The sequence below is a fragment of the Oncorhynchus gorbuscha genome, linkage group LG11 (genome assembly GCF_021184085.1).
Source record: "Oncorhynchus gorbuscha isolate QuinsamMale2020 ecotype Even-year linkage group LG11, OgorEven_v1.0, whole genome shotgun sequence".
Taxonomy (NCBI): domain Eukaryota; kingdom Metazoa; phylum Chordata; class Actinopteri; order Salmoniformes; family Salmonidae; genus Oncorhynchus; species Oncorhynchus gorbuscha.
The window spans coordinates 32,645,273-32,668,653 of NC_060183.1; the positions used below are offsets into that span (position 1 = coordinate 32,645,273).

The following is a 23,381-nucleotide window of genomic DNA, read 5'->3' on the forward strand; positions in this document are numbered from 1 at the left end:
CGTTTGGCTGAGAAATCGCCCGGAAATTGCGGTCACCACAATGCCGAAAAATATTCCAAATTAGCTCCATAATATCGACAGAAACATGGCAAACGTTGTTTAGAATCCATCCTCAAGGTGTTTTTCTAATATCTATTCAATAATATATCCGTCGGGACAATTAGTTTTTCACTAGGACCAATTGGAGTAATGGCTACCTCTGTATTTTACGCGAGAATCTCTCTCAGAGCTACCATGTGGCCGCCTACGGCTATTCTTCGACAGGAATGCGTAAAACTACTTCACAATGCTGTAGACACCTTGGGGAATACGTAGAAAGCGTAAGCTCGTTGATGGTGCATTCACAGCTGAATAGGGAGTCATTGGAACGCAGCGCTTTCAAAACCTGGGGCACTTCCGGATTGGATTTTTCTCAGGCTTTCGCCTGCAAAATCAGTTCTGTTATACTCACAGACAATATCTTTACAGTTTTGGAAACGTTCAAATGTTTTCTATCCAAAGCTGTCAATTATATGCATATTCTAGCATCTTTTCCTGACAAAATATCCCGTTTTAAACGGGAACGTTTTTTTCTCCAAAAATGAAAATACTGCCCCCTAACACCAAGAGGTTAACCTCTCTAGGGTATGTGGGACGCTAACGTCCCACCTGGCCAACATCCAGTGACATTGCAGAGCGCCAAATTAAAATACAGAAATTCTCATTATAAAAATTCAGAAAAGATACAACTATTTTACCTAGGTTTAAAGATTAACTTCTTGTGAATCCAACCATGGTGTCAGATTTTAAAGAACATCGCCCAGCAGACAAATCATTACAAACAGTAACCAGCCAAGTAGAAGAGTTACACAAGTCAGAAATAGAGATAAAATTAATCACTTACCTTTGATGATCTTCATATGGTTGCACTCAGAAGACATTCATTTACTCAATAAATGTCCCTTTTGTTCGATAAAGTTTCTCTTTATATCCAAACACCTTTGTTTTGTTCATGTTTTCTTCAGTAATCCACAGGCTCAAACGCAATCACAACAGGCAGACAAAAAATCCAACTTGTATCTGTAAAGTTCATAGAAACATTTCAAATGATGTTTATATTCAATCCTCAGGTTGTTTTTAGCCTAAATAATCTATAATATCTCAACCGGACAATAGCGTTGTCAATATAAAAGGTAAACAAGAAAGGCACTCTCTCGCATGAAAAATCTCTGTGACACGGCAGGGTCCACTCATCCAGACTGCTCTTACTCCCTCATTTTTCAGAATACAAGCCTGAAAGAATTTCTAAAGACTGTTGACATCTAGGCATAGGAACTGGCATCTAGGCATAGGAACATAGGAAGGCATCTAGGCATAGGAACATCTAGGCATAGGAACATAGGAAGGCATAGGAACTGCAATTTGAGTCCTAAGTCAATGGATACTGTAATGGCATTGAATAAAATAAAAAAATTAAAATAAAATCTTACTTCCTGACTGGATTTTTCTCAGGTTTTTGCCTGTGAAATTAGTTTTTTTCTTATACTCACAGACACTATTTTAACAGTTTTTGAAACTTTAGCGTGTTTTAGATCCAAATCTACAAATTATATGCATATCCTGTCTTCTGGGCCTGAGTAGAAGGCAGTTTAATTTGGGCATGCTTTTCATCCAAAATTCCAAATGCTGCCCCCTACCCTAGAGAAGTTAACCTCATTGAGCATTCTGCACTGTGCTCTTGCAGGACGGCCACTCCTATGGAGAGTAGCAACAGTGCTGAACTTTCTCCATTTATAGACAATTTGTCTTACCGTGGACTGATGAACATCAAGGGATTTAGAGATACCTTTGTAACCCTTTCCAGCTTTATCCTCTTATGGATCCCTTAAGAAGAATCCTAGAGTGTCAGCTAATGACTTACAGAATTATCTGCTAACATCTAACATGCTAACATTTTTTATTTTATTTTTTTATTTCACCTTTATTTAACCAGGTAGGCAAGTTGAGAACAAGTTATCATTTACAATTGCGACCTGGCCAAGATAAATCAAAGCAGTTCGACACAGAGTTACACATGGAGTAAAACAAACATACAGTCAATAATACAGTATAAACAAGTCTATATACAATGTGAGCAAATTAGGTGAGAAGGGAGGTAAAGGCAAAAAAGGCCATGGTGGCAAAGTAAATACAATATATAGCCCTTGAGTAATTGATGTTTGCTCCGGAATCGACGAGAGCAGATAGACACACGGATAGCAGCTAGCTAGCTGTGAGATCCGGGAATGAATGTCCAGAGAGCAGTTGAAATCCAAGGACATGGAGAGAAAAATTGGTCCGGTATGTTCCGTTCCGAGCCGCGCTGCGCCGTACAAAACTGGCGATAGATTTTCGAGCTAAAGGATAGCTGATGACCACAAACCGTGGTTAGCTGAATACTAATGATTTGCCAGTGAAGAAACTAACTAGCTTCTGAACTAGCTTCTGATTAGCTTCTAGCTAGCTTCTGGTTAGTTTCTGGCTAGCTTCTTGGAGTTTCTGGCTAGCTTCTGGCTAGCTTCTTGGAGGATTGCAGATTTGAGGTAAATAATACTTATTTATAAATATAAATTGGAGAGGCGGGTTGCAGGAGAGTGTTTTGAAGATGAGTTGATGGAAAATAAAAATAAAATGTATGTGAAAAAAAGTTGTAAATATATATATATATATATATATATACAGGACACGACAAGACGAGGACAAAAGACGTCTGAACTGCTATGCCATCTCGGGCAATGACATTGACGAGTCTACGATACTTAACACACTAAACAAGCACAGTGTTCATAGGAGGACACCACGGAAGAAGCCACTGCTGTCCCAAAAAAATATTACTGCACGTCTGAAGTTCGCAAAGGAGTACCTGGATCTTTCAAAGCACTTCTGGCAAAATATTATCTGGAAGGCACAGCACAACAACATCAAAAACTCATCCCAACTGTAAAGTATGGTGGAGGGAGCATCATGGTTTGGGGCTGCTATGCTGCCTCAGGGCCTGGACAGCTTGCTATCATCGCCTGAAAAATACATTCCCAAGCTTATCAAGACATTTTGCAGGAGAATGTAAGGCTATCTGTCCATCAATTGAAGCTCAACAGAAGTTGGGTGATGCAACAGGACAACTACGCAAAACACAGAAGTAAATCAACAACAGAATGGCTTCAACGGAAGAAAATACGCCTTCTGGAGTGGGCCAGTCAGAGTCCTGACCTAAACCCGATTTTAAATACTGTGGCAGGACCTCGAGAGTAGTTCACACCAGACATCCTAAGAATATTGCTGAACTGAAACAGTTTTGTAAATATGAATGGTCCAAAATTCCTCCAGAAAATTGTGCATCTCTGGTCTGCAGCTACAGACAACATTTGGTTGAGTTGATTGCCGCCAAAGGAGGGTCAACCAGTTTTTAAATTCAAGGCTTCACATACTTTTTCCACCCTACACTGTGAATGTTTACACGGTGTGTTCATTAAAGACATGAAAACGTACTATTGTTTGTGTGTTATTAGTTTAAGCAAACTGTTTGTCTTTTTTTTTTGATGAAGATCAGATCACATGTTATAACCAATTTATGCAAAAAAAACAGGTAATTCCAAAGGGTTCACATACTTTTTCTTGCCACTGTACATACAGTGGGGAGAACAAGTATTTGATACACTGCTGATTTTGCAGGTTTTCCTACTTACAAAGCATGTAGAGGTCTGTCATTTTTATCATAAGTACACTTCAACTGTGAAAGACGGAATCGAAAAACAAAAATCCAGAAAATCACATTGTACGATTTTTAAGAAATGAATTAGCATTTTATTGCATGACATAAGTATTTGACACATCAGAAAAGCAGAACTTAATATTTGGTACAGAAACCTTTGTTTGCAATTACAGAGATCATACGTTTGCTGTAGTTCTTGACCAGATTTGCACACACTGCAGTAGGGATTTTGGCCCACTCCTCCATACAGACCTTCTCCAGATCCTTCAGGTTTGGGGGCTGTCACTGGGCAATATGGACTTTCAGCTCCCTCCAAAGATTTTATATTGGGTTCAGGTCTGGAGACTGGCTAGGTCACTCCGGGACCTTGAGATGCTTCTTACGGAGCCACTCCTTAGTTGCCCTGGCGTTGTGTTTCGGGTCATTGTCATGCTGGAAGACCCAGCTACGACCCATCTTCAATGCTCTTACTGAGGGAAGAAGGTTGTTGGCCAAGATCTCGCGATACATGGCCCCATCCATCCTCCCCTCAATACGGTGCACTCATCCTGTCCCCTTTGCAGAAAAGTATCCCAAAGGAATGATGTTTCCCCCTCCATGCTTCATGGTTGGGATGGTGTTCTTGGGGTTGTACTAATCCTTCTTCTTCCTCCAAACACAGCGAGTGGAGTTTTGACCAAAAAGCTCTATTTTTGTCTTATCAGACCACATGACCTTTTCCTATTCCTCCTCTGGATCATCCAGATGGCCATTGGCAAACTTCAGACGGGCCTGGACATGCGCTCGCTTGAGCAGGGGGGATCTTGCGTGCGCTTCAGGATTTTAATCCATGACGGCGTAGTGTTACTAATGGATTTCTTTGAGACTATGGTCCCAGCTCTCTTCGGGTCATTGACCAGGTCCTGCCGTGTAGTTCTGGTCTGATCCCTCACCTTCCTCATGATCATTGATGCCCCATGAGGTGAGATCTTGCATGGAGCCCCAGACCGAGGGTGATTCACCATCAACTTGAACTTCTTCCATTTTCGAATAATTGCGCCAACAGTTGTTACCTTCTCACCAAGCTGCTTGCCTATTGTCCTGTAGCCCATCCCAGCAAAGTGCAGGTCTACAATTATATCTCTGATGTCCTTACACAGCTCTCCGGTCTTGGCCATTGTGGAGAGGTTGGAGTCTGTTTGATTGAGTGTGTGGACAGGTGTCTTTTATACAGGTAACGAGTTCAAAGAGGTGCAGTTAATACAGGTAATGAGTGGAGAACAGGAGGGATTATTAAAGAAAAACTAACAGGTCTGTGTGAGCCGGAATTCTTACTGGTTGGTAGGTGATCAAATACTTATGTCATGCAATAAAATGCAAATTAATTACTTAAAATCATACAATGTGATTTTCTGGATTTTTAATTTAGATTCCGTCTCTCACAGTTGAAGTGTACCTATGATAAAAATTACAGACCTCTACATGCTTTGTAAGTAGGATTTTGCAGGTTATCAAATATTTGTTCTGCCCGCTGTATGTGTGTGTCCGTGTATGTGTGTATTTGAATGAGAGTGTGTGTCCAAACACATGCATGGCATCAGCTTTTGATTATGTTTAATTTTGACTTTTTTAAAACTTTTCCTTTGACTGTCATACTATCTCCGGCCCAGCAACTCCACTCCCACTTGTCTCCAATTCCACATTCCAAAGCTCAGGTTCCCTCAGCCCATCCCACCTATCTCTGCTGGCCACCCTCTTCGGATTTCTACGCAACATATACAGTGGGGCAAAAAAGGATTTAGTCAGCCACCAATTGTGCAAGTTCTCCCACTTAAAAAGATGAGAGAGGCCTGTAATTTTCATCATAGGTATACTTCAACTATGACAGACAAAATGAGAAAAATAAATCCAGGCACAAAGGCAAAAAGACCATTTATAAACAATGGATGAGCTTTTCTTAGTAATCTACTTGAGAACCATTTAGGATTCAAGTAAAACTTTTGAATAAGTGAATCTTTTCGAGAAAGATTTAGTGCTTTTATATTTAATAATCTCAACCCACCCAATTCATATTGATTAAAATATTCATATTTTGTCTGGTTTAGCGTCCCAGATAAAGCAAAATATTTTCTGCTCATGTGATTTGAAAAACGAATCATCAGGAGTAGGCAGTGCCATAAGTAAGTGAGTAAACTGAGATATGACTAAGGAGTTAATCAGGGCAATTTTTCCTATAAATATACAGGTATTTACCTCTCCATGGTTGCAGGATTTTGTCTATATTTTACACGTTTTCTATTGAAATATATTGTGGAGCGCTTATTTATATATTTTGTGATATGAATACCAAGTATGTCTACTTCACTGTCAGCACATTTTAGAGGTAAACTGCAGGGTAATGTAAAAGTTGTATTTTTAAAGATCCAATACGTAATATTGTACACTTGACTTAATTTGTTTTTAGTCCAGAGAGTCCAGAAAAGTTATCTAGATCTTCAATGAGACATTGCAGGGGTCTAGCTTGCGGACTTAATATAAAACTTTAATTAATCGGCATACATGGACACCTTTATTTTAAATCCTTGGATTTCTAATCTTCTAATGTGGTTATTGGATCTGATTTTAATAGCTAGCATTTCGATGGCCATAACGAATAGATATGGTGACAGCGGACACCCTGTTTAACTCCGCTTGACAATTCAAAAAACTCTCTGAGAAGTAGCCTCTATTTACTATTTTACACCTGGGGTTGCTATACATTACTTTGAACCATTTTAAAAGAGAATCACCAAATTGAAAAATTCCACGCATTTATAAATAAGATCTAGTTTAATAAGATTTGATAAGATTTATCAAATACCTTTTCAAAATCCGCTATAAATACCAGGCCTGGCTTCTTAGATGTCATTATCTATTCTATTATTTCTAGTAGATGTCGTATATTATCTCCAATGTATCATACATGTCAAAAAACAGTCTGATCAGGATGAACAATACCTGGTAAAAACCCTTTTAATTCTGAGTGCTATCATTTCGCTAGTATTTTTGCATCATAACATTGAAGTGTAAGGCGCCTCCAGTTTTTTAGATAGACTGGATGTTTATATTTTCCATTTTAATAATACAGAATCAGACCTTCCTGCTGATTACCTGACATACTACCATTTCTATAGGAGTAGTTAAAACAATCTAACAATGGAGCTTTTAGCAAAAAAGGCTTGATATACCTCTTCCGGTATGCCTCAAGTCCTAGGGTTTTTCCAGACTGAAAGGATTTAATAGCCTCAAATGTTCATCCTCTGTAATTTGGCCTTCACACCGATCTTTCTGTACATTTGTTAATTTCCATGTTTTTTTATTATTTGGAAAGAGTTCCTTACCATAATCTTCATTCAGTGGGAGAGGATGAGATGGAAAAGAGAACATCTGAACATCTGTCTCTTTTAGCCAGAAACTTTTGTTATTTATGAATATGGAATTGAATGACCTCTGAAGGTACTTGTAAAGGTATCCCAAACAATAAGTGGATTTGATGTTCCTATATTGTACTTTAATTATTCAGTTATACAATTATTTTGTCTTAGTTAAAAATAAGTTGTCCTCCAGTAAACTTTGATTAAATTTCCAATATCCCCGTCCACGTGGATATTCTATAAGAGTTATGTGAAGGCCAATTAGAAGATGATCCGATTACATTCCGTCTCCTTTTGAAACTGTTTTAACCTTTGATGCAGGAGAAAGAGACAAGAAAGTTGTCAAGATGACTAGCTTGATTAAGTCTCCTCCATGTATATCTCACTAGATCGGGATTTCTTTAGTCTCCAAATATCCACTATTTCTAATGTGTTCATAATATTTGTGATTTCCTTAAGGGCACAGTGATCATAGTTTGTAGAGTGATTTCCTTTAAGGTCCATTGAGCTACTTAACACTGTGTTATAGTCACCTACCATAATGATTTGATAATGTGTTGCCTCTAGGTTCAGTAAATTGGTATAAATATTTTTGAAGAAGTATGGATCATCCTGATTTGGACCGTTTAGATTAATGAGCAAAATATCTTTTTCATCCACTTTCATATTCAAAAAGATCCACCTTCCTTGCAAATCTTTCCTAACTATTTGCACATTCAGATTGACATTTTTGTTAATTAATATCATCACACCTAATGAGTTATTTTATTTTGTTTAAAATGATTTCCCCAGCCCCTTCCTTTTTCCACGCAACTTCGTCTAAGGATGTAGAGTGAGTTTCTTGTAAACAGTACATGTTATATTCATTTTCATTTTCTTTTAGCCATGTAAAGACAGATCTTTTTTTTATAATCTTCTAAACCATTACAATTATAACTGATTATACTTACCCCTTACCATAACTAGATATTATTCTCAGACCATAATTCGTGCTTGTAAAGTTACTGCCATCTGTCACGCCTTGGTCATTGTATCTTGTGTTTTTGTTATATGTTTGGGTAGGCCAGGGTGTGACATGGGTTTATATGTTGTATTTCGTATTGGGGTTTGTATTAATTAGGAGTGTGTATTAGTAGGGGTGTGTCTAGTTAGGCTTGGCTGCCTGAGGCGATTCCTAATTGGAGTCAGCTGATTCTCGTTGTCTCGGATTGGGAACCGTATTTAGGCAGCCTGAGTGCGCGTTGTATTTCCTGGGCGATTGTACCTGTCTCTGTGTTAGTCACCAGATAGGCTGTATTAGTTTCACTCGTTTGTTGTTTTCGTATTTTTCAGTTATTTCATGTACTGTATTTTCTTCATTAAATGTCATGAGTAACCTACACGCTGCATTTCGGTCTGACTTTCTACAAACAACAGACGAAGATCATTACACCATCAGAGGTATTATGACGGTCAAAACTAGAGCTTTCAAATGTCTGATATTTAGAATTCAAGAAATAGGTTCTAGCAATATATGTTTTATTCCCTTGCCTGTTTGCCTGTGAGCCAATACCACAGATATTTGAAATTTGAGACAAGATATTATTGTTGTAGTAAATCTGAGTAAAGTTGATGTGTATGATATTGGATGTGATTTAGTGAGAGTGTGTACGATGTCTGTATCTGTGTAAGACTATAATGTGTGATGTCCAAATAAATAATAATCCCGCCAATTTGCACAGTTGAGTGTCTATGTGTGTAACATGTAGTGCGTATAGCCTTAATATTCATGATGATAATTGTAGTCCATATCGTATCACCATCATAGTTGCATCATAATTACCTTAAACATCATTGAAAAACACATTCCAGCATTTCCATAGCAATTGAGAGACCTGTAATTGAGTACGTGTGTGTTCATATCCACTTCATAGTGTTTAGATATTTTTACATTTCCCATACTTTATTTTGTTCGTAACCTAAAGTTCCTGTAGAATTTAGTAAAGCCATGGTTTTATGGAGCTGTCTCTGAATAGCTGTCCGTCTGTAAAAAGTTTGTCCACAATGAGAAAGGCACGCTTACCCCTCTCCCTCTATTGCCTCGTTTGTTTACTTCCCATGGAAATTGGTCATTGAGCCTGAATTTGGTCCCTGTAAGCTCCCTTCGCCTGCTTTTGATCAGCTCCTTTTGTTGGTAGTGTTCAAATCAGTCGGGGACCTTTGGTCTTGTCGCTCCGAGCACCAAGTTTTGTTTACAGTCTCTAGAGAAAATTTCAAGGCAGATTGCATGAATTCTCTGATCACGTCCTCTGGCTTATTCCCAGAAAATATTATATTTTCACGCATGCTACGACATTTTTAATGTCTAGCAGCGACTCCTTCAGCACCCTGTTTTCCGTGTGTAGACAATCCATTTTAGAATTGTGAATTTTTACCTTGGCTGTGAGTGCCTTGTTCTCTCCTTGGAGCGTGAGAATTTATCTCTGGCTAAACTCCAAACTCCCCCTCAGCCCTGCTACCTCCTCACACAACTTTTACAGTGTTGCATGGATTCCAACCAGAGCACTAGCCTCTACTTCAACGGTAAGTATGTCGTCCGTGTCTGTAGAATCTGTTTTTCTTTTATTTGTCGGGTTAGAGTTCTTTTGTGAGGTAGTCGGATCTTTCCATGATGGGGTATGTTGTTCCTCCATAACGCAAAGCTGTTGGTACTCGTCAATTTCCTCAGGATCTCCTTAGTATCCAGGTTGGCTCTTACTGCAACCAGTTGTTTTTCAAAAGTTTTTAACGCGTCTTTCCCATGATGACGACCGGTGTCCGTAGTACAGCCACCTAGCACTGTTGTTGGCAACCAAGAGGCTGTGATTTCAAATCCAGGCTGAGGTTGAGTCCCAAGTGTGTTAACAGTAAATCATTTTACTGTAATACATATCCTATAAAATTACAATAACTTACTGGGTCCTGAGTTGCTACGTATATATTGGCACCCTAAATAATATTGTCACTTTTTCTAAATAATTCCCTAATTCTTCTAAAATAAGTAAAACAATACAAAATCATTTTGATCACAACTTGTAATTTGATTTTGAACATTGCAGAACCAATTTTATTTCTGTAAACGTAAGGTTTAAATTTTTATTTAGATAATAAAGACAAATGATATGGACAAAATTATTGGTAGTTGGCTGCACAGCCTTTGGGTAAGATAACTGCCAACAAAATCTTCTTGTCGCCATCAATAAGACTGGTGCACATTTCTACTAGCAATATAGCCAACACTTCAATGTTTGATTCAGGTTTAACCCTAAACCTCACCCTAACCCTGCTGATTGCACACATTCAAGGACCCACTACCAGACACAGCAAAACATAGGAAGAGCCCATTTCTGAACGAGACACAAGAAAGCCTGAGTGAACTATAAAAATAATAAACAAGCCTAAATCCATGGGGAAATGTTCTGTGGACCAATGAAACAAACTTAGAGCTCTTTGGCAATACAGATTAGCGTTGTGGTTACTGACGACCAAATGAAGCATTCGATGAAAAGTACAATCAAACAGGGAGGATTGATAATGCTGTGGGATTGCTTTGCTGTCTCTGGTAATGTAAGGCATCATGAAATTAACAGATTATGAGGTGTTTTGGAGTCCAATGTTCAACCTAGTGTCCAAAAACTGAGTGGCCAGGGAAGAGTCAAAATCTGAATCGCATCCAAAACTTATGGCGAGATCTGAAAACAGTTGGTGGAGGGCACCCCTTAAACATTGAAGAATTAGAGCAGTTTGATGCTAGAAAATGGGTCAAATTGCCAGAAGAACGGTGCAGCAAGCTCATTGCCGGCTTAAAGAAGCTTGTGCTTTTAGTTATTTTGGCCAAAGGCTGTGCAACTAAGTACTAGCTCCAGGGTGCCAATAATTTTGTCCATGCCATTTGTCTTAATTTTCTGAATAAACATTTGTGATAATAAATCATATTTATTGACCTTCTGAACCTCTCTGTGGATATTTTAGGCAGGATGAACCTGTTACTGAAGCTCCTATTGTGTTGCATTAGAGTGCTGTGGAGTGGGTGTGCGTCATTGTCCATGATCATGTGTGTTTTAGCTTGTAGACTTCTATGAACATGCCATGCATTGACTCTAGACTGCATCTGATTGTAGCACTTTATTTCTTTATAATTTTACCCCCCAAAATAATGTATTTTTTTCTATTTTTTTTTTAAATAGGGAGCTATTTAAGAAAAGTGCAAGGGTGCCAATATATTTGGCCGCACCTGTATATACTGTATATGTCAATAAAAACACAGACAACAACAAAAACTAAAATGTGACAGACTGTTTAAGAGAGGAGGTTCCACAACTGGCAATTACAGAAGTCTCCAGCGAAACATTTAATCTCATAGTCTTACGACATCCTGGTCATGTTAGCACTGACAGCCTCCAAAGACACCGATTGCAATCCTGCCTTCTCATGTCATTTTCCTCTTAAGTCCTGTTCCCCCAGCCAAGTTTGTGATGGTGGTCAAAATTATCACATTTTCCTGCACCGGAGGAGAACAAGCTGTAACAGGTCCCTAAGGGAGTCAAGGGTGTGAAGGGAGAGAAGAGTGAGTAAGCTTATCAGCAATGAGAGCTCTGTAAAACTCCACAAATGGAACCCTATTCACTAGTGCTGTCATGCAGGTGAAAGAGGACCCAAACGCGACTTAACAGAAACAGAGTTTATTAAAGTCCAAAACGGAATAACAGAAATCCTCTAGATTTGTAGAGGGAAAACAACTGGAGAAGCGGCCACAGACTGCAGGTCGCTTCGGGTAGGCGCAGGCCGTAGTCGACTGAGACACCTGCTCGCACGCAGCATCTGATGAAGGCACAAAACACGACAGGACAGGGTGATACACAATCACGGCAAAAACACGACAGGACAGGGCGAAACGCAATCACAGCATGGTGAATACAATACGAGGAACCGACGGCACAGGAACGGATCACAAAGGAATAAATAGGGACTCTAATCAGGGGAAAGGATCGGGAACAGGTGTGGGAAGACTAAATGATGATTAGGGGAATAGGAACAGCTGGGAGCAGGAACGGAACGATAGAGAGAAGAGAGAGCGAGAGAGTGAGAGAGGGAGGGGGAGAGAGAGGGATAGGAGGGAAAGAACCAAATAAGACCAGCAGAGGGAAACGAATAGCATGGGGAGCACAGGGACAAGACATGATAATAAATGACAAACATGACAGTACCCCCACTCACCGAGCGCCTCCTGGCGCTCTCGAGGAGGAACACTGGCAGCAACGGAGGAAATCATAGATCAAACGGTCCAGCACGTCCCGAGAAAGAACCCAACTCCTCTCCTCAGGACCGTAACGAAAAACGATAAAAAGGGAAACTAGGGTACTACTCTAAAAAAAAAATGAGAACTAGGGACAGACTGAGACACAGCAAGGGCAGGGACAAGAACAGGAGAGATGCGATGGCAGGGAACAGACTGAGACCCAGCAAGACCAGGAGCAGAAGCAGAAAAAAATTACCAGACTTCTTCTGCGCGCAGTCTGAACACGCAGCCACGAAACGGCGCGTGTCACGCTCCTGAGTCGGCCACCAAAAGCGCTGGCGAATAGACGCAAGAGTGCCTCGAACACCGGGATGACCAGCTAACTTGGCAGAGTGAGCCCACTGAAGAACAGCCAGACGAGTGGAAACAGGAACGAAAAGGAGGTTACTAGGACAAGCGCGGCGACGCAGTGTGCGTGAGTGCTTGCTTAACCTGTCTTTCAATTCCCCAGACTGTCAACCCGACAACACGCCCATAAGGAAGAATCCCTCGAGATCAGTAGAAGCCACAGAAGAACTAAACAGACGGGATAAGGCATCAGGCTTGGTGTTCTTGCTACCCGGACGGTAAGAAATCACAAACTCGAAACGAGCGAAAAACAACGCCCAACGAGCTTGACGGGCATTAAGTCGTTTGGCAGAACGGATGTACTCAAGGTTCTTATGGTCTGTCCAAACGACAAAAGGAACGGTCGCCCCCCTCCAACCACTGTCGCCATTCGCCTAGGGCTAAGCGGATGGCGAGCAGTTCACGGTTACCCACATCATAGTTGCGCTCAGATGGCGACAGGCGATGAGAAAAATAAGCGCAAGGATGAACCTTATCGTCAGACTGGAAGCGCTGGGATAGAATGGCTCCCACGCCTACCTCTGAAGCGTCAACCTCGACAATAAATTGTCTAGTGACGTCAGGAGTAACGAGGATAGGAGCGGACGTAAACGTTCTTTTAGAAGATCAAAAGCTCCCTGGGCGGAACCGGACCACTTAAAACACGTCTTGACAGAAGTAAGAGCTGTGAGAGGGGCAGCAACTTGACCGAAATTACGAATGAAACGCCGATAGAAATTAGCGAAACCTAAAAAGCGCTGCAACTCGACACGTGACCTTGGAACGGGCCAATCACTGACAGCTTGGACCTTAGCGGAATCCATCTGAATGCCTTCAGCGGAAATAACGGAACCGAGAAAAGTAACGGAGGAGACATGAAAAGAGCACTTCTCAGCCTTTACGTAGAGACAATTCTCTAAAAGGCGCTGTAGAACACGTCGAACGTGCTGAACATGAATCTCGAGTGACGGAGAAAAAATCAGGATATCGTCAAGATAGACAAAAACAAAAATGTTCAGCATGTCTCTCAGAACATCATTAACTAATGCCTGAAAAACAGCTGGCGCATTGGCGAGACCGAACGGCAGAACCCGGTACTCAAAATGCCTAACGGAGTGTTAAACGCCGTTTTCCACTCGTCCCCCTCTCTGATGCGCACGAGATGGTAAGCGTTACGAAGGTCCAACTTAGTAAAGCACCTGGCTCCCTGCAGAATCTCGAAGGCTGATGACATAAGGGGAAGCGGATAACGATTCTTAACCGTTATGTCATTCAGCCTCGATATCCACGCAGGGGCGCAGAGTACCGTCCCTCTTCTTAACAAAAAGAACCCCGCCCCGGCCGGAGAAGAAGAAGGCACTATGGTACCGGCGTCAAGAGACACAGACAAATAATCCTCGAGAGCCTTACGTTCGGGAGCCGACAGAGAGTATAGTCTACCTCGAGGAGGCGTGGTCCCTGGAAGGAGATCAATACTACAATCATACGACCGGTGAGGAGGAAGGGAGTTGGCTCGGGACCGACTGAAGACCGTGCGCAGATCATGATATTCCTCCGGCACTCCTGTCAAATCGCCAGGTTCCTCCTGAGAAGTAGGGAGAGAAGAAACGGGAGGGATGGCAGACATTAAACACTTCACATGACAAGAAACGTTCCAGGATAGGATAGAATTACTAGACCAATTAATAGAAGGATTATGACATACTAGCCAGGGATGACCCAAAACAACAGGTGTAAACGGTGAACGGAAAATCAAAAAAAGAAATAGTCTCACTGTGGTTACCAGATACTGTGAGAGTTAAAGGTAGTGTCTCAAATTTGATACTGGGAAGATGACTACCATCTAAGGCAAACATGGGCGTAGGCTTGTCTAACGGTCTGAAAGGAATGTTATGTTTCCGAACCCATGCTTCGTCCATGAAACAACCCTCAGCCCCAGAGTCAATCAAGGCACTGCATGTAGCACCCGAACCGGTCCAGCGTAGATGGACCGACATAGTAGTACAAGATCTAGATGAAGAGGACTGAGTAGTAGCGCTCACCAGTAGCCCTCCGCTTACTGATGGGCTCTGGCCTCTTACTGGACATGAATTAACAAAATGTCCAGCAACTCCGCAATAGAGGCACAGGCGGTTGGTGATCCTCCGTTCCCTCTCCTTATTCGAGATGCGAATCCCTCCCAGCTGCATGGGCTCAGTCTCAAAGCCAGAGGAGGGAGATGGTTGCGATGCGGAGCAGGGAAACACCGTTGATGCGAGCTCTCTTCCACGAGCCCGGTGACGAAGATCTACCCGTCGTTCTATGCGGATGGCGAGAGCAATCAAAGAGTCCACATCTGAAGGAACCTCCCGGGAGAGAATCTCATCCTTAACCACTGCGTGGAGTCCCTCCAGAAAACGAGCGAGCAGCGCCGGCTCGTTCCACTCACTAGAGGCAGCAAGAGTGCGAAACTCAATGGAATAATCCGTTATGGACCGTTCACCTTGGCATAAGGAAGCCAGGGCCCTAGAAGCCTCCCCACCAAAAACTGAACGGTCAAAAACCCGAATCATCTCCTCTTTAAAGTTCTGGAATTTGATAGAGCAATCAGCCCTTGCCTCCCAGATAGCTGTGCCCCATTCTCGAGCCCGGCCAGTAAGGAGTGAAATGACGTAAGCAACCCGAGCTCTCTCTCTAGAGTATGTGTTGGGTTGGAGAGAGAACACAATCTCACACTGCGTGAGAAAGGAGCGGCACTCAGTGGGCTGCCCGGAGTAGCAAGGTGGGTTATTAACCCTAGGTTCTGGAGGCTCGGCAGGCCAGGAAGTAACAGGTGGCACGAGACGTAGACTCTGGAACTGTCCAGAGAGGTCGGAAACCTGAGCGGCCAGGTTCTCCACGGCATGGCGAGCAGCGGACAATTCCTGCTCGTGTCTGCCGAGCATGGCTCCTTGGATCTCGACGGCAGTGTAACGAGCGTCTGAAGTCGCTGGGTCCATTCCTTGGTCGGTTCCTTCTGTCATGCAGGTGAAAGAGGACCCAAACGCGACTTAACAGAAACAGAGTTTATTAAAGTCCAAAACGGAATAACAGAAATCCTCTAGATTTGTAGAGGGAAAACAACTGGAGAAGCGGCCACAGACTGCAGGTCGCTTCGGGTAGGCGCAGGCCGTAGTCGACTGAGACACCTGCTCGCACGCAGCATCTGATGAAGGCACAAAACACGACAGGACAGGGTGATACACAATCACGGCAAAAACACGACAGGACAGGGCGAAACGCAATCACAGCATGGTGAATACAATACGAGGAACCGACGGCACAGGAACGGATCACAAAGGAATAAATAGGGACTCTAATCAGGGGAAAGGATCGGGAACAGGTGTGGGAAGACTAAATGATGATTAGGGGAATAGGAACAGCTGGGAGCAGGAACGGAACGATAGAGAGAAGAGAGAGCGAGAGAGTGAGAGAGGGAGGGGGAGAGAGAGGGATAGGAGGGAAAGAACCAAATAAGACCAGCAGAGGGAAACGAATAGCATGGGGAGCACAGGGACAAGACATGATAATAAATGACAAACATGACAAGTGCACTACCCTATTCACTGTGCATGATATAAGTAGGGAATAGGTTGCAATTTGAGACACAACCTAAGTCACATCCAATCGCTTTAATAATGAACCGTAAGGACGGAGGCTGACAAACATAAGAACTTTAGTCACTGGAATAACACCATTATATTATTTATTATATTATTATCTGCTATTATTCTCTGTGTTCATGAGGCTTTGGGGCATCGCACTGTGCATTGCGTGCATCAAGGATCCCAGTACAGGGGCCCTTGTGAGATAATGGTTCTAATTTTGATAGAGGAAAAAATAAAGAATTGAGGCAAAATTCTTTAGGAATCCATTAATGTAATCTTGTCTGGGATTAATTTCTGGCCTCTGTAGATAGTCGTGGGAGAGCCGCCATGGAGTGTAATCAGAAAGTGTTGACTTAATCTGCAGTTTAATTAAAGGGACTGCGTGGGCTGGGAGGGCAATATATATCGGGGAAACATCTCCTACATTGACTCAGGACTATTGCAGCTGCATCTGCTGAGTGTATATCGTGTTATCTTAGGCTATTGTGTATGTGGCCCTGTGTGCGTACGTGTATTCATTATGTTTGTACATGTCCACAAACTGTATGGGGTCCTAATATCTACTTTCCTATTTTCCTGAAATCATGTCCTTATTTGGCCTTTGTTTTCTTTCACTGCAGTGCTGCAAATCTCATGGGTCCTCCCCTCCTGAAGGGGACAGCAGTCTGCCAGCTGGCGCACCCACAGCAGCTCCACCTATTCTCAACAGAGCACTCTCCAAAGGGAAACGCTTCAGGTACTTGTACAGTAGAAATTCATCTCTCGTTCTTCCCTCACCTCTAGTTTAAATGGGCCGCTCCAGTTACAGAAGTGAATTCAGCCAGGTAAGACATTTAATCAACCCCAAATTGGCACAATATGTTATTGAAAAAAATAAACAGGGCGTTCATGGAATGTAAAAAAATATGTATGGTAATTGTAATTGGTAATAAACATGTTACTATGCATTTAGGCTCCGTTGCAAGGCACAAAGGCCCTTCTCTGCATCAAAAGCCGTCTGAATCGGGACATTTCCATTTGATTTACAGTTCTACAAAGTTAGCGGCAAGCATGAAAATCACACCGATGGCTTCACAACAGATGGGGATTTGTAAACTCAGCAAAAAAAGAAACGTCCTCTCTCTGTCAACTGCATTTATTTTCAGCAAACTTAACATGTGTAAATATTTGTATGAACATAACAAGATTCAACAACTGAGACATAAACTGAATAAGTTCCACAGACATGTGACAGACAGAAATTGAATAAGGTGTACCTGAACAAAGGGGGAGTCAAAATCAAAAGTAACAGTCAGTATCTGGTGTGACCACCAGCTGCATTAAGTACTGCAGTGCATCTCCTCCTCATGGACTGCACCAGATTTGCCAGTTCTTGCTGTAAGATGTTACCCCACTCTTCCACCAAGGCACCTGCAAGTTCCCGGACACTTCTAGGGGGAATGTCCCTAGCCCTCACCCTCCGATCCAATAGGTCCCAGACGTGCTCAATGGAATTGAGATCCGGGCTCTTCGCTGGCCATGGCAGAACACTAACATTCCTGTCTTGCAGGAAATCACGCACAGAATGAGTAGTATGGCTGGTGGCATTTTCATGCTGGAGGGTCATGTCAGGATGAGCCTGCAGGAAGGGTAACACATGAGGGAGGAGGGATGTCTTCCCTGTAACGCACAGCGTAGAGATTGCCTGCAATGACAACAACCTCAGTCCGATAATGCTGTGACACACCGCCCCAGACCATGACGGACCCTCCACCTCCAAATCGATCCTGCGTCCAGAGTGCAGGCCTCGGTGTAACGCTCATACCTTCAACAATAAACGCAAATCCGACCATCTCGTCTAGTGAGAGTGGGTTTGTGATTTGTGATTTCTGTGAGGACCTGCCTTACAACAGGCCTACAAGCCCTCAGTCCAGCCTCTCTCAGCATATTGCGGGCAGTCTGAGCACTAATGGAGGGATTGTGCATTCCTGGTGTAACTCGGGCAGTTTTTGTTGCCATCCTGTACCTGTCCCACAGGTGTGATGTCCGGATGTACCGATCGTGTGCGGGTGTAGTTACACGTGGTCTGCCACTGCGAGGATGATCAGCTGTCCATCCTGTCTCCCTGTAGCGCTGTCTTAGGTGTCTCACAGTACGAACATTGCAATTTATTGCCCTGGCCACATCTGCAGTGCTCATGCCTCCTTGCAGCATGCCTAAGGCACTTTCACACAGATGAGTACAGACCCTGGGCATCTTTATTTTGATGTTTTTCAGAGTCAGTAGAAAGGCCTCTATAGTGTCCTAAGTTTTCATAACTGTGACCTTAATTGCCTACCATCTGTAAGCTGTTAGTGTCTTAACAACCGTTCCACAGGTGCATGTTCATTAATTGTTTATGGATCATTGAACATGGGAAACAGTGTTTAAACCCTTTACAATGAAGATCTGCGAAGTTATTTGGATTTTTATGAATTATCTTTAAAAGACAGGGTCCTAAAAAAGGGACGTTTCTATTTTTGCTGAGTTTATATTTATATATTCAAATAAGATTGCAATTGCAATATATGTTGGTATGTGAGGTGTTCATGTGCCATGTATTTCTTTATAGTTTCCTGTTTGTGATATCCAAGACGGCATAACAGTCATGCCTCTTTGCGGGTATATATATTTTTTTCTTCGTATATATATTTTGTATATATTTTCAAATATTTTTTTAACCCAATGTGGTATGGATCTGCTATTTTCTTTACATTAGAACCGGAACCCCGAAACAAAGCTAGACAGCTAAATAGCTACTAGCTAGTAGTCAGCTAGCCACTGCTAGCGGTCATCAGCTAACCTTTAGCCCGGTCAACTCCTGCCAGGCTGCACAGCGCGATTCAACCAAGAGCATACCGGACTTATTTTTCTCCAGCACATCTCTGGATTCCTACAGCAAGCTCTGAATCTTTGTACTTGGATCATCGCAGCTAACTAGCTGCTATCCGAGTGGCTACTAATGGCTAACGTCTCTGTCCCGAAGCAAGCACAAGACCAGTTAGCCTGGAGCTAGCCTATGCTAGGCCCATCTCCCGGCCAGCTGAAGAGATCCATCAACCACTCCTTGGGCTACAATACCTATTTTGCCAATTGGCCTGGACCCCTTTTACTGCTGACACAGAGCCCCGCTGATCCATCACGACTGGTCTACCGACGTAATCAGCCCAAGGGTGGTTTCAACAGGCTCCTCCGTCGCGATGTCCCCTGAGGGCTCATCTGCTAGCCTGCTAGCCGCGGCCCACTAGCTGTCTAGAGCATATTGGACTGTTAGCTGAAGAATTCCATCAGCCAATTTCTTGGGCTACAATAACTATTTTTTCTATTAGCCTGGACCCTTTTACTGCCTACATGGAGCCCTGCCGATCCATCATGACTGGTCTACCGACGTAACCGCCAGAGGGAACAACAGACTATTCCTTCGCAACGTCCCACTAAAGCCCTTCTGCTAGCCTGCTAACCCCGGCCCGCTAGCTGTCTGAATTGGCTTGTCTCCAGCTACTCACTGGAACCTATGATCACTCGGCTATGCATATCTTTCCCTAATGTCAATATGCCTTGTCCATCGCTGCTGTGGTTTTGTGATTGGTGTTTTATTTCACTGTAGAGCCTCCAGCCCTGTCCAGTATGCCTTAGCTCACCCTTTTGTTCCACCTCCCACACATGCGGTGACCTCACCTGGTTTAAATGGTGTCTCTACAGACAATACCTCTCTCATCATCACTCAATGCCTAGGTTTACCTCCACTGTATTCACATCCTACCATACCTTTGTCTGTACATTATGCCTTGAATCTATACTTCCACACCCAGAAATCTGCTCCATTTACTCTGTGTTCCCGAACGTACCAGACAACCAGTTCTTATAGCCTTTATCCTACTCCTTCTCTGTTCCTCTGGTGATGTAGAGGTTAATCCAGGCCCTGCAGCGCCTAGCTCCACTCCCATTCCCCAGGCACCCTCATTCCCCAGGCACTCTCATTTGTTGGCTTCTGTAACCGTACAAGCCTTGGTTTCATGCATGTTAACATTAGAAGCATCCACCCTAAATTGGTTTATTCACTGCTTTAGCACACTCCGCCAACTCGGATGTCCTAGCTGTGTCTGTATCCTGGCTTAGGAAGGCCACCAAAAATCCTGAAATTTCCATCCCTAACTATAACATTTCCGACAAGATAGAACTGCCAAAGGGGGCGGAATTGCAATCTACTGCAGAGATAGCCTACAGAGTTCTGTCATACTATCCAGGTCTGTGCCCAAACAATTTGAGCTTCTACTTTTAAAAATGCTCCTTTCCAGAAAAAAGTCTCTCACAAGCCCCCAGCTGTGCCATGGACACCGTATGTGAATTGATTGCCCCCCCCATCTATCTTCAGAGCTCGTACTGTTAGGTGAACTAAACTGGGACATGCTTAACACCCCGGCCGTCCTACAATCTAAGCTAGATGCCCTCAATCTCACACAAATGATCAATGAACCTACCAGGTACAACTCCAAATCCATAAAGACAGGCACCCTCATAGATCATCCTGACCAACCTGCCCTCCAAATACACCTCTGCTGTCTTAGAGATTGCCTGGGTCCTCCGTAAAAACCCTTCAGCGAGCAGGCATTTCTAATCAACCTGGCCCGAGTATCCTGGAAGGATATTGACCTCATTCCGTCAGTAGGGGATGCCTGGTTATTCTTTAAAAGTGCTTTCCTCACCATCTTAAATAAGCATGCCCCATTCAAAAAATATTGAACCAGGAACAGATATAGCCCTTGGTTCACTCCCCAGACCTGACTGCATTTGAAAAGCACAAAAACATCCTGTGGCGTACTGCATTAGCATCCAATAGCCCCCGCGATATGCAACTCTTCAGGGAAGATAGGAACCAATATACACAGGCGGTTAGGAAAGCAAAGGCCAGCTTTTTCAAACAGAAATTGGCATCTTGTAGCACAAACTCAAAAAAGTTCTGGGACACTGTAAAGTCACTGTAAAGACCATGGAGAATAAGAGCACCTCCTTGCAGCTGCACTGAGTCTAGGAAACACTGTCACCACAAATAAATCCACGCTAATTGAGAATTTTTCTACGGCTGGCCATGCTTTCCACCTGGCTACCCCTACCCTGGTCAACAGCCCTGCACCCCCCACAGAAACTTGCCCAAGCCTCCCCCACTCCTCCTTCACCCAAATCCAGATAGCTGATGTTCTGAAAGAGCTGCAAAATCTGGACCCCTACAAATCAGCCAGGCTAGACAATCTGGACCCTCTCTTTCTAAAATGATCTGCCGCAATTGTTGCAACCCTTATAACTAGCTGTTCAACCTCTCTTTCATATCGTCTGAGATCACCAAAGATTGAAAAGCTGCCGCAGTCATCCCCCTCTTCAAAGGGGGAGACACTCTAGACCCAAACTGTTTCAGACCTATATCTATCCTACCCTGCCTTTCTAAGGTCCTTGAAAGCCAAGTTAACAAACTTGACCATTTCCAATCTCACCATACCTTCTCCGCTATGCAGTCTGGTTTCCGAGCTGGTCATGGGTGCACCTCAGCCATGCTCAAGGTCCTAAACGATATCATGACCGCCATCAATAAAAGACTATACTGTGCAGCTGTATTCATCGACCTGGCCAAGGCTTTCGACTCTGTCAATCACCACATTCTTATCGGCAGACTCAACAGCCTTGGCTTCTCAAATGACTGCCTCGCCTGGTTCACCAACTACTTCTCAGACAGAGCTCAGTGTGTCAAATCGGAGGGCCTGTTGTCTGGACCTCTGGCAGTCTCTATGGGGGTGCCACAGGATTCAATTCTCAGGCTGACTCTTTTCTCTGTATACATCAATGATGTCTCTCTTGCTGCTGGTGATTCTCTGATCCACCTCTACGCAGACGACACCATTCTTTGGACACTGTGTTAACTAACCTCCAGACGAGCTTCAATGCCATACAACTCTCCTTCCATGGTCTCCAACTGCTCTTAAATGCAAGTAAAACTAAATGCATGCTCTTCAACCGATTGCTGCCCGTACCTGCCCGCCCGCCAAGCATCACTACTCTGGATGGTTTTGACTTAGAATATGTAGACAACTACAAATACCTAGGTGTCTGGTTAGACTGTAAACTCTCCTTCCAGACAAACATTAAGCATCTCCGATCCAAAATTAAATATAGTATCGGCTTCCTATTTCGCAAACAAAGCATCCCTCACTCATGCTGCCAAACATACCCTCGTAAAACTGACTATCCTACCGATCTTCGGCAATGTCATTTACAAAATAGCCTCCAACACTCTACTCAGCAAAATGGATGCAGTGTATCACAGTGCCATCCGTTTTGTCACCAAAGCCCCATATACTACCCACCACTGTGACCTGTATGCTTTCATTGGCTGGCCCTCGCTTCAATTTCATCACCAAACCGCAGAGTGAAAGCGGAGTCAGGCGCAGGACACAGGTATAGAGTAATCCAACTGAGTTTACTCAAAGAATAACGCAAAATTCCAAAATGGGAACATACAACACAGCCGGTCACAACTTGCAGACTTGTTTTCGAGTTGCTGTGCGTTTTGTTGCCAACCTATTTTGCTACCTGACAACTTTACGGTTTTTACTTTTTAATTACCGTTTATATTTTTTTCCCCTCAACTTATTCACTCCGGACGCTTTATCTGGACACGATTCGTCAGGACCTCCAACAGCCGAAGCTAAGTAGTAACATTAACATGATGCCTTCTAATTGCAGTCGCTGTACTCGCCTTACGGCGAGGATAGCTGTGCTATAAGCCCAGCTTCAGACGCAATCGTTAGGCAAGGGTAATTTCAGTGTAGGAAAGGATGAGACAGCGTCTGTGCCACCTGTAAGTACAGATCGTAGTATAAATCCCCTGGCACAGGCCCCGCAGCCGGACAACTTTCTCACAGTTTCTGGAAGGAAATGCTGTAGGAACGCTCAACCGGTGTCGCTCATTCAGCCGACAG

The 23,381-nt window shown here is 43.2% G+C and overlaps 1 protein-coding gene across 1 annotated transcript in view; it reads left to right on the plus strand.

Moving 5' to 3' along the window:
• The window catches only part of nrg3b (neuregulin 3b), a 452,682-nt gene that overhangs the window by 413,797 nt on the left and 15,504 nt on the right, over positions 1-23,381 (plus strand). The window contains exon 7 of the mRNA XM_046369406.1: positions 17,013-17,128. Coding sequence (XP_046225362.1) covers positions 17,013-17,128 — 116 coding nt within the window. The remainder of the gene's footprint in view (positions 1-17,012; positions 17,129-23,381) is intronic.